The sequence below is a fragment of the Leptonotus elevatus genome, chromosome 3 (genome assembly GCF_054856555.1).
Source record: "Leptonotus elevatus isolate MCC_2025b chromosome 3, RoL_Lele_1.0, whole genome shotgun sequence".
Classification (NCBI taxonomy): Eukaryota; Metazoa; Chordata; class Actinopteri; order Syngnathiformes; family Syngnathidae; genus Leptonotus; species Leptonotus elevatus.
The window spans coordinates 6,611,368-6,624,363 of NC_141241.1; the positions used below are offsets into that span (position 1 = coordinate 6,611,368).

General features: G+C 36.6%; 1 protein-coding gene across 4 annotated transcripts in view; it reads right to left on the reverse strand.

The window, feature by feature from the left end:
• Positions 1–10,464: 10,464 nt before the first annotated feature.
• The window catches only part of pcdh9 (protocadherin 9), a 155,201-nt gene continuing 152,669 nt past the window's right edge, over positions 10,465–12,996 (reverse strand). For all 4 annotated transcript variants that reach the window (XM_086071523.1, XM_086071521.1, XM_086071522.1 and 1 more), the window contains one exon: positions 10,465–12,357. In XM_086071523.1, coding sequence (XP_085927649.1) covers positions 11,987–12,357 — 371 coding nt within the window. In that variant the 3' untranslated portion in view covers positions 10,465–11,986. The remainder of the gene's footprint in view (positions 12,358–12,996) is intronic.

Here is a 12,996-nt window from a genome sequence, read left to right on the forward strand (position 1 = left end):
ATGACCTTTTATGGCCATCGATAGAAGATTCCTGAGCTATTGATACTTCGGATCCCTCAAATTACCAACCTAAAGTCATCAAAGCGTTTCAGATTGCTGAAAAAGCTGGTTCACCTCAACGACAACAAAGAGATCTTTGGTGCCCGTAACCGCTTTTTCAAAGCCTGCTCACTTTTTAGCTTCCTCAGCACTTCTTTCAGGCGTGTGTCACAGACCACCCAACAGTCTGTGGGTAAGGTACATGCTTTGTTATTTGCCATTTAGCACAGCCCTAATGTCACAATGATGCATGTAACAATTTAAGGTGAGTTTGTTAAACTGGATTTTTAAAGTTTTTTTTTTTTATGATATAAAAATAAACATTTTGTTGTTGAAATTTGAAAGTGTTTCAAATCGTGTAATGGATTACTGCTTTTTGTACCATTTTTCTCGCAGATGCACATATAAACAAACACACAGATGTAGGATACAGTACGCAATAACCCAATTGACATCTTTCCAAGGTAAATACTGGTACTTCCACATGGATTACTTTCACAGTAGCCTTAAAATGTCTATGGATTTGACAGCTTCTTTTTTGTACACTGTCAAATACAACTGACAGCTTCTATGAGCTTGGCAAGAACTTGATGCTAGCAGAAAATTATTTATGTGTCAATGTCACCACCCTGAGATTTCTGAATCACAGCCACAATGCAGGAGCTAGAGGATGAGTATTCATCCCATGACCGTGTGCACCCTTGTGATAATGCTGTGACTCCAGAACCGCATGTTACTCTTCAATCCCTCCTCGGTGGCTTCCAGTGGCTTTAGAAAATAAATCATCAATGTTAGTTTGCTCAAACTATATGTCATAATACCTGCAAGTATTACCATAGACAGCATTTGCAGTCCACTAGCAATGTGAAAGGTCAGTTCAATTCCTAATTGTCTTGAGTCCACGGCTCAGCTGTCCCCGCTGATGACACACACATAAGGGTTATTATCATTATTTTATTTGATTGATTAATGAGGAATGCAGTCAATGTAAATCTAGTGCAGTAATGCAGATTAGTGACACTCCCACAGATGACGCCTCACATGCGGGTGTGTATGTGTGATGCACAGCAGAGTGACAAAAGCTGATTAAGTCTCACCGTTGCAATCTTTTTCCTCTCCCATAAATGTTCTACTAATGTGGCAATAAAGCAACCCCAATCCCAACTACATCTTGGAAACATTCCCATCTAAATTTTAATTTCATTTCATTTTATTAGTTTATTTAACAGGGACAATGTAATCAGACATAGACATGAAGCAGAGCTAGCAGCTGATATTGAGCATACAGAGTTTAGCAAATGCTAATTTATAACCCCCCGTCCCTGGTTGAGCTTTTGCACTTAATACACAATCTAAAACACATAAAACAAAGCCACCCCTAAAAATAATAAAATCAATTATAATAAATAAAAGCAATCACATATGGTGATCACTCAATCAATCACCCGTTCAATCACTACACATGGGTATAATATTGGTTTGTTTTCAACCAGCTTTTGAGTTTGGTGACAAATGTTTTAAACTCACAGTGTTTATCAGTGGGCACAGAGTTCCAGAGTTTACTGCTCTGATATGAAAAAGCTGACTGACCAAATGAAGTCTGGGGCGGGGGTGTAACATTCTGGGTCAATGTTGCTCGTGTTATTCTGTTGCTGTTTGGTCTCTGGATAAATGTCTTAAGCGGTTCGGGAGCAAGGGTTATGGAAATATTTAAAGCACAACTTACACAAATTACTAAAGCTGTTAAAACGTAGCAAGTTATGTTTTCTAAGAATGTGACCGTGATGGAAACATATTGGTTTTGTGAGCCAATTCGCTGTAAGGCAGAATGAGCAGCCGGGGCCCATGTTGTCATGCAGTAGGAGATATGTGTGAAAATCATCCCTATACATGCATGCAAAACCACACCTGCTGACAATGTTGACTTGAATGATGAAGTGCATGATCAAGATATTCTTGTTAATCACATGTTGGCAGGTTAGGAGGCAACAGGTTGTCTCTAATCTACCACCGTTTCCCTTGTTTTAATTCTTGAATGTTACTTTTCGGAGTGAAGGAAAATGAAAATAATAATTATCCAAGCACGTCGATGTTAACTAAAATACACTTGACTCATTGGAGAAAACCCAACAAAGTTTTCCTGAATGCAAAATATAAAACATGTTCTCTTTTAACATGAAGCACGACTTGCAGAGCATGCCAGCCGAAAAGGGAACGGTTTATATAAGGCTGCAACCACATTTTTGATTGGATTATGTAAAATAAAAATTGAATTCTAAATCCATTTGACTGAAAATCTGTGAAGGCTGTCCAGGGACGGAGACATCATTATGAATGTTAATTGTTAATAATTATCCTTCTCCTAAGGGTAACCCATATTTCAGGACAGTGGAAGCTGATTTAGGGAGAAAAGAAAATAGAGGACACGGAGACTAAATGGAGGAGAGAAGCATGTAAGTATTTACGCCTTCCAGTTTCCTCAAACTCAGTCTTGTATACATCATTTTAGTGACACAAGAGCCAGCTTAACGTCAGGCCATGTGCTTTTGAACATTTGTATCAGCTCAAAGGATTTCACTTAATACCAACATTAAATGGAAGTGTCAGGATTTTTTAAACATTTTGGTTGTGCTGTATATGTATAAATGTCGAGAAAATTTCTCATTCACATTAATTCCCTCTTTATGAAATATTCTTCAAGATTGTATCACAACAGTGTGTGTCACACATCACTTAAAACTACTGCATAATACAATTATGCTTCAAAATAGTATAGTTACTCAATCTTTGTTAGTGAGGTTGATGGATTATTTTGGATATCAAGATGCTGGGAGAAATGGGGGAAAAAAAACTGGGAATATATATATATAGTATGACTGTTTTGAGGTGTCCTCCACCATTTTCATCATGCATTGCAATACCTTAAAAAAATTAGGCTGAATTGAAAATGTGCAATTTGACAGCATTGTACTTGTGAGGTCCAGGCGGGTTGAAGGGTATGTACACAAAAAGGCATGATTTATTGGCAGCTGAAGCTGCCTTCAAACCGTGGACACATGCATCTTTAATGAGGCTGAAAATGTCATTTGGATCCGGGAAAAAAAGCAAACTTTATTTTTGGATATACCTTTTGTAGTGCATGTGTAGCTCCAGCTACCTGAAATTTGAAGGAGAACATGATTTTTAATTTATTCTGCCTGAAATTAATCCAATTAAAATAATGTAATCAGAATGTTGTTCTTATGATGATCAGTTGCCCTCAACCTTTTAACGAAGATACATTTTGAGGGACAAGCACATAAATAGAAACTAATTGTTGAACAGACAATTTACTGTTGCGACACTATAATGAATGTAATTATTGTAATAGTGAAAAACTGCACTTTCAAGAATCACTTTGAAGCCACTCGTCCCAGTTGTAGATGCAAAGAAAAAGAAAAACAGAGGCGGTGGCGTCAATTAATTTTGAGCTTCTGTCATTCGTCAGTCGTCAACAGTTGGGACACGTTTTGTCACCGTAAATTATTTCAAACCGAGCCAAACTGTAATCGGAAGTCCGTCAACAATATTTTAACCAGACTTCTGTCATTGCTAAATTACTGCTGCTATTTTAGGACCGACAGTAAATTTCATGGGTCCGTCAACGTATATTAACCACACCTACATCATGCTAAAATTACATTTCACCACTATTTTCCACTTGACATTGTTTGTTAATTTGCTATTTTCCTCACTACTGTTTGCACAGACAATATGTGCAGACAGTCGTAACAGCCGAGTCAATGCTCCCCCTTTTTAAGACCCATTAGCTGTTCAATAACCTGCCTGATGGAAAATGGAGCCAAAACATACCTGATATAAATTAAACAAACTGAGCACTAATACTTGCATAAATGATATGAGGAATTTACAACAGTAGGAAAACATAATCACAGTATGTAATTACCCGAGCTCTATAACATGACTAGCTGTAATTGGGACAGAGCCAGAAGAGCAAAGGCTTGAAGTATGTTGCCTGAGGAAGTTGCCATTTGCTCGGTATGGCTCGGACACAGTCCCAGGAAAGAAGTACTCTACGGTGTGCCACTGAAGTGGGCGTGTGTCAATGTTTCCGTCATTTGTCGTTTGCCAGCCAAACGGGTGCCCGCGATTGACGAACTGACCCGGTTACTGATAATTACACTGACGGATGTTTCACTTTCCCATAGCGGTGGACTTACTACATAGAGTATCTGGATTGGTTTGGTGAGTATGTTTAGTTTAGTTTTTTACCCGTGTAAAATAGAAATATTGAAACAGAAGCTGTGAAAAACTTCTTGGCTGTGACATCCCAAGTCAAGTTTCAACAACTTGGAGACATTTTACAGGAGTAGGGGACACAAAAAAAATGACAGACCTTGAGCATGTATCATTTGTATAATCTTCACCACCAACACATCTCACCTCTACTGCAACCTTGAACTAAAAAAAATGATCTGAATAAAAGAGGCTCTCTTGCAGATTCTAGTTTGAGAGTTTTTAACTTTAAGTCTGCACACAGAGCTATTGCTCTTAATTAATGTTATTTCAAATATGCATGATTCATAAAGCATTTTTTTATTGGGTTGGGTTGGATCGATAAAATAATTCTGGGATCCTGACATGAGCATCTTCACAGATAATTTTTGTCTGCATGGTCAATGTAGACTTAGTGATGGAGCGGAGACAAATTCAATGCAGCAAACTTGGAATTTCAACTTTAACATTGCCGGTTGGGTTGGTTAACCCTGTGATTTGACAGTAGTAGGCTACCATTGGGTGGAAGAGCGTCTATGTGTCCGTTAAAACTCTCCAAACAAAAAGAGAAAAAAATAGGGGGTTTAATACTATTTGTAAAAGACTATTAGGCACTAAGGTCAGTGGATATTAAATGTTGTACCAGGGTAAATAGCACAAAAGGCCAGATGGTTTGCACAGTTTTCACTTATGGTTGGAGAATATCGACAGTTTCTGTATTTCATTCACAGTTCCTGAAAAAGCCACCAAATAGTACAAAGCATCATTAGAATTTCAATGAATACTAATTGCGCTTGCAGGGATATTTGGTGTGGCCAAGTAGGAGGTTATTTGATCATTTCTGCAAAGCGAGCTAGACCAGAACCTTTGCTTTCAAGCTCTCTGACTTTTGTTGCTTTGAAGTTGAGGCACAAAATCAATTGAATACATGTGGCAAGCAAATTAAGTTGTTTTGGAGCTTACTGTTAAATGACTGAAAGGTTTGAAAGAAAATATGCAGGATGCATTAGGGGTTTTTTTTTCCCCTTAAAAGAAAATCACAAGGCTGTTGGATTTCATACTACAGCCCTTTTATAAACTGTGCACATTTAAGAATAGCAACATTGTACTATTTTTTCTTTCAGATTGCTCATCTGTAAATTCAATTTAAAATCAATGAACAATTTTATAGTCAAATGTCTGGATTGTAGTATTTTTGTTGCCACCTCTCCATCGGTTGGAAGCTAGAGGCTCTCTGTATAGGAATAAGATTATCATGGGGATAATCACCATCATTTTTGAGTAAAATACAGCTTTTACTTATCCCCAGAGGAAAGACAGAAGCAGCTCCCCTGATAATACTCAGTGTGAATATGATTTAAGATTAACTTATGTCTCCATGTGCGCAATATCCTCTGGGTGACCTTTTACACATCCCCACCTCATTTGATTAGCGACTGAGGAGAATTAGAAGTAGAAGATTGACCATAACTAATTTGATGGCTCTTAAATTCTCTAGAACAAAAACAGCCACAAAAAAGTTATTATTATTATTATTATTATTATTATTATTATTATTCCAACAGTGGCTTGTCACATGGAAAAAAAGCAACTTCATCAGTGGAATCACTAAGACGGAAGAAAGTCTAAGCTCTTTACCCGACGCTCCTTTGCATATAAATGAGAGATTAGGCAGAAACTATATCTTACCGTCCGATAGAATACATATGCCTAATTACAATATATTCATAAAGTGAGAGTGTAATTTCCACAAAGGAGATTACAAACGAAGCGCAAGGTCAGAAAAAGCCCTTTCTGTACTCGGCATACCTATTAGGATGATGATGCTGATGCTGCACGGAAAATGACTTATGCTCATTGGTTCTCCTTAGAGATTATGTCTCTTCATTCTTGGGATGAAGCTAATTGGGGGAAGAATACGTGTTGATGAATATACCTGAATAATGAAAATGGGACAGCAGAAAACAAAGTACGAAGTAGTTTTCTTCAAACGTAATTTAGACTCTAAATGAATGTCTGATCAGGCTGCAATACAACAAGTATAATTTACTGTATGTTGTTGACGTGAGACACACGTTTGTATTTTATGTAAAATATTTGGCAAGTGAGATTACTTCAAATAAAAATAGGATTATTATAGAAAAACAACCAATGATGAAAAGTAATATAATTTATTGGTTGATAGATTCTGCAGTTCATATATTTCCTTCACAACTGTGATTGAACAAAAGTCATCTCGTCACAAACCTGCAACACAACACTCACATTTTGTGTAACACATATCTGTGTACACATACAAATATATTAATATTAATTCATGCTATGACACATGCACATATAGACACGCATGGTGATGAATGAAAATCCTGCAGTTAATCACATGACCCAGAGGGAGGTCCTCGTGAGAGGAATTTTAATTTGTCAATCTTCTCCAAATCAAATGTCAGTGAGGAGGTCACTGAAATTCCTTGTCCAGTCATTAGCGTGTGAATAACCAAAAGCTCTTATTTCTGGTAACGCTCAGTGCAGTCTTTTCATTGAAATGTTAATTGAAATCGATTATATCTTTCCGTTCTCGCAGGTGCTGAAAAGACCTTACATTAAGTATAATAATCTGAAAAGCCAGCAAAGTTATAGATATTAATGTTTCAATTCAGTCAAATGGCAGTAGATGTTGAAAATAATTCGGACTTAAATTAGGTGAGCTGTGTGAGGGAAACCTGCAAGTTTATCAAATTGCATCACAAAATAGTTGCTTTTAATTTGAAAATACTGAATACAATTGAATGATGTGTTTTTCTTTTACAGATGTATACATACAGTACAAATGCTGTTATTAATCAGTCCAAGACTGAGATTTAGTTTTACATTTTATCTTGCCTCGTATGCTGAGTTTTTACTCTAAAATTATTTTCCTTTCCATTAGATAATGAAGATATGACAATGAGACGAAAGAGGAAAATAGTCAGCATCTGACCTACAAAATAAATAGATTAATTTAATTTAATTTAATTTGAATAAGATTTAGACTAAACTTAATTGAAAATGTAAGTTAATGAGTAATTTCAATAACATAAATGCATGAGAAAAACCCCCCGTTTTAAATAATTGTATGTACGTAGCATACCGGTATTCTTTCCAGTCGACTGAGTGACCTGAGAGAGACTCAAACGTTGTTATTGCTGTTTCTGGTGAGGTCGTAATCATGACAACAGGGAGCGCAGAAACTGCACCAACAGGCCAGAAACAAACTACTGAATAACCTGTTCAACACTTTTTGTATTTAAAGGCAGTTGGTGTTGACAAGATTCCTTTAGCAATTGTCTCAGTGGTTAGATGTGAGTCGTGTACTGGAGCCTGGGCTTCTCTTTTCTTGTGTACAGATTGGCTACGGACGATAGAGGTCAATCAACAATCCTTCTCTGTCCCTCTTTCTTCTGACCTCTCTCTTCGGCACTAAGGTGTCTCATCTGGAGGCAATATTGGCATGGTATTTGTTCCCTGATTGGCTCTGGAGGAGCAATCCATATATATGTGTCTGTTGTGACCATGTGGGTCAGATTTCTGGAAGATCCCAAGACAGACAGAAGCCATAAGATCTCCCTCTAAATGGCCTTTGGGTCCAAGGAATGGATCTACCACAGAGGACGGTGATCATTGATCCTCGCAAAGACATCCACTATTGATGAAACAGTCAAGGCTTTCAATCACCATTTTTTATTTATTTACTTTTTTACTATATATATATATATATATATATATATATATATATATATATATTGTGTGTGTATATATATATATATATATATATATATATACACAATTGTTTTTAATTTAAAAGATGCAACTAGATAAATTCGAACCGAATCGTTCCACCTACAGTATATGGAGATGCGTATTGAATCGTCTTTTAATGAATAGATAAATCTTAGAATGAAATGGCACATTTACACAGAGCTGGCCAAATCCGTCGTTACATCGGCCCATCATTGACGAAGCCTCGTAAAAATAGACTGAGAAGGACCTGCTTCAGTCGATGCCCAGTCTGTGTATTTTTTCGAGGCTTTGGGTCATAAATGACTTACTGAAAATGCAGATTTTTTTTAAAGATAATTTCCATAATATTCTACTGTCATGTCATACAGTTTCAACATATATAGCAAAAAGTGTGTGTGTGTGTGTGTGTGTTTTAAACTGCATACACACCTTTAACCTTTTCGTAAACTTGCAAATATATTCTGGCAAGGTAGTCACAGTCCTTCTTGTAAACAAGAAAGGACACAAATAAGGGTGGTGTTTTTTTACAAGACCATCTGGCTTAGTGTTGATACTATACTTGAGTAATACTAGCTCTATTTATCTGAATGTTACAATGTAGAGATATTCACAATTTTGAATTTATTCAACAATACAGTACATTAGTCTGTGATTTCTGAAGTTAGGCAGCAATGTTCATGTTGTTTGCAAAATGCTTTCCCGAAGATTACTCCTCAGTATTCATTCCAGAAATTTGACCTACAATATATAATAATGGCCTCTGGCAGTGTAATAGCCCAGATGATTCAGAAGTGTGACATAAGGTCAAAGTAGAAGAGAATGCGATGTTGTGCGACACACTGTTAATCTGTCATAGTTATTACTGTGGGTTTTGCATGACAGTATATGTTCTCTCGTCATTTTCCCTACTGACCTTCATGTTCCATTTAGGGATCCTCTGCTTCTGGAGGGTATATTTATCATGAATACTCAGCTCTGCAATTTATCCAAATGAAGACAATTGTGTTTAACTTTCAAAGTCATATGTTCGGCTCCAATTTGTCTTTGACCATGTCTGAAATGTGTGTGTGTGTGGAGGGGAGGGGGGGGGGGGGTAGTTTGTCAAAGCTCATCTGTGTAAAGGTTGTGCTGTCAGCTCTTGACAAAATAGTGCCATATCTAAGGAACATTTGGGTAACTATTTCCATTTTTAAACACATTTTCACCATTTCTGATTTATTCAGTGTTAGTGGCTAAAATGAAGAATAATTTTTTTCTGGATGTTGGTTTAAAGTCATCATCATAGAAGAGGAGTCATGTCCAAACACCTAACTATCATTGCATAAAGCATTAATAAGAATAAATAAAATTAAAACAAAGAAAATCCCCAACACATACTATTCAATGTACTCTAATTTTGAAGGATTACAATTTAAGACAAATAAATAAATACATGTATACAATTTGAAGTTTAACGGAAAATGCAACTGCATCTTCAAGGGCATTTGACACTTCCTCTGCCTACCTCTGCAAAATGTCCAGCATTTCTGTTATAGGTACCCTGCTGAACATTCAACAACCAAGCCATATGAAAAGGGAAAGGCTAAAAAGAGCCTTTTTGCTTGGACTTGCCATGGCATTAATTCGCTACCTTCTCACTTCCAAGGCAATTAATTAGCTTTGATGTATTTCAGAAACAATTCTTGCCCAAGTCAATAGCTAGCATGGCAATAAACAATTTCAGCAGGTCCATTTGGCGACATAATTGATAAATATATCAATGAAGTTACACGGGAAAACAAATAGAAAATACATTAGGAAACTTTAATTGCTTAAGTAGTAGTATCCCTGGGATCTTTTTATCTGTCTTTTTAGAACAACAGTGAAATTAAACTAAATCTGAGAAGTACCAAACTCTGAAAGACACAGTAATATGGAAAAGTTTGTTTACTTAGTGTATGGTCACATTTTAAGTGGCCTCTTGATTAATTTAAAAAATACAATAAAATAAAGTAAATAATTCTTGAAAAAAAATCTGATAAAGATTCAATATGAGTTTTAACAATAGTAAAATTTACTCATACGCACTCATCAGTAGAGCAAAACAAAGAGGAAGAAGAGTGAATAGTATTATTGGGGAGCTTAGTTTCATTCCATTCATCATTACCTTAAGGATTAATTATTGACCTTTTAACCCCTTTTCAGACGTCACAAGACAGACAGAAAATACAATTATAATCTGTTGCCGTATGATGTTTTTAAAGTCTTTAGTATGTTATTCCTCCACTAGATTTACTCCAGTTTAATGGCAGACAATGAACACAGGTCTCAAAAGGAGTGGTAGTAGACAATTACACAAATATGCACACACTTATTTAAAACATTTATTGCAGTAGCTGTATACCTGTATAGAAGTAACAATGATTAACTGCTTCAATATCTGTGATGTCAAACACCCTCACAAGTGGCACATACCGCGAGAAGCAAATCACTCCATCCTATTTCACTTCTTTATATTGTGACATAAACATGAAAGTGCTTCACAAACCAAATATTTTATGCACAAATCAATTCTACCAAATAAAATACACAAAATGAAGTTAATTTCGAAAGCTATATCGTTAAGCATGCTGTTCCATTGTGTATTTTGCCATCCATGCTGTGGAAGAAAAACAAACCTTTTCAGACAGTGGAAGGATGTATGAGCGTTCTCTGCACATGCCTTTATATATTTGGAATAAACCTGTAATGTGATTTTTCCTTGTAATACCTGTGTAGTTATGACTCAGAATTTGGCAAACAGTCAATGCACAAAGCATTTGATTGAAGGGCAGGACAATTATTGTGGCCAACAAATTGTCATTACTGAATAAGAACAGTTTTTAAAGTAAAGTCATGAAGGCACAGCGATTGAAATATTATCTCAACCTTTTTTTTTCTTTTTTCTTTTTTTTTTCAATGTGGAAAATAATAGCCCATGTGGAAATAATATATATATATATACATATGTCACCAAATTCCAAATACTACTGCAGGATTGTACTGGGTTAAATCACAATCTGAATTAAATCTATACAGCAATAAGATCAACATCAGATAAAACATTTAGTCATTTACAAATATATTGCTATCCAATTGTACGGAACACTTTCAAAATCAGTTTATAGAGCGTTTTCATAGCGTTTTGCTTTTATAATGCACATATTGAGCACTGACATCCTTCATACATTTTTTTTATGTTAAAAAAAGATTATTTGTGATTTTATACTGTTTCAGTAATATATGGTATATGGGGAACAATGAGCATATCATGGAAATAACATTGTTTCAAAAGCAAATTGGTGGGATACAAAAAAACAAAACAACGGCAGACACGTTACAGATCACTGTCCAGCTAAAAATCCGAATCCTGATGACTACAGCAGTGCAAATCACTCTGGTTATTACAGATACGTGACAGTGGTTAATAAGTCTTATTTACAAACACACAGGAATGAATGAACAAGTGTCCACATATAGTGTTTTAAGAACAGCCTTCTGAAATGTATTCCATTTTCTTTGATTGTGTCGAATAATATAGTCGAAAACACCTCAATAGCAACCACATTACATTTGTATATATACCAGTCTGCCATGATTTTTTTTTAAAGTAATGTCTTCATTTCCTCCCCCAGTATGTGTCTTTCCTCTGCATTTCAATCCATGAAGGTATATAATGAGAGATACATCCTCGGAATTGTTGACTTGGAGGCAACACTGCATAAGCACTTGAGTTTGATGCCTTACATTGTACATGTGGCTACCGCCTACTACGAGCAGAGCAGAAGTGGTAAGAAATCATAAAAGGAAGAAATCAACAAAAGCAACAATAGCTCAGGTGTGTTGTTTTGTCTGTTTGTGTTGACCAAAGTCCATTTTAAAGCTGCTGGTCCTTGGGGCTGTCTGGGCAGGAAGTTGCCTGGCAGGACTTCAAACTTACCAAAGGAATATCAGCCATGCTGCTGCTTGTGAAGTGTCCATCTTCGCTCCCAAATTGCTTCCTGTCGCCAAAATGCTCTGACTGCCCATTCTCCTTTTTCCAGGTTCGAGTCAAGGTATGTCCATTGAGAAGTTTGTCCTTAGGACCCCACTCCCTCTGCGATCCAAAACTGGACACGGGGGACTTGTGCTGCTGGTATGATGCCAACGACGGGGGCATCCAGCAGTTGTCGGAATGTCCCAGGACCAGGCATTCCTGTGTGCACATCTCTGAGGCCTCCATGAGGCCACGCGGTCCCAGGGGGCCATCTGAGGAGATGTAAAAAGGAAAGCAGTTAAGTGCTGTACAGTATACTGCATTTAAATGACAAGTTTGTCAATGCAACAGTGAGTGTTCATTTCATTTTAATTTAATTTTCATTTATTGCAGGCAACCACTTATATTTGAACACAGGAGCAACAATTCATACTGTAGTTTAGAGAAAAAGAGGAAAAAATGTGAATGGAAGGTGAGTAACACTTTCACACTTTTGTGCTGACAGAATCAACTGAAGTGCCGCACAAAAAAAGGCACACAGTTGCTCAAAGCAAGGTCCATAAAGGAATGATCGGACGGCTTTGTGTCATGACCTCAAGACCATCAAACATAAAGATGAAATTGAACGGAGACCTCTGATTGATGATAAATTGTATAATTACAATAAATAATATATTGCTCAAGAGAGTGACACAAAACGTTAATTAAACTCTTGTGATTTGGGGCCTTTTAAACATCTACGTTACCATGATAGCCAACATTGCTGTTGTGAAGCATTTGATCCAAAAGTCACATATACAGACGGAAGAAAAGGGGCCCAAGGACTGACCCTTGAGGGACCCCAAATGGCAAGTCTATTCGATCTGTTTCAAAACTTCCAATGGTCATCACAAAGTAATTAATTTCCCCCA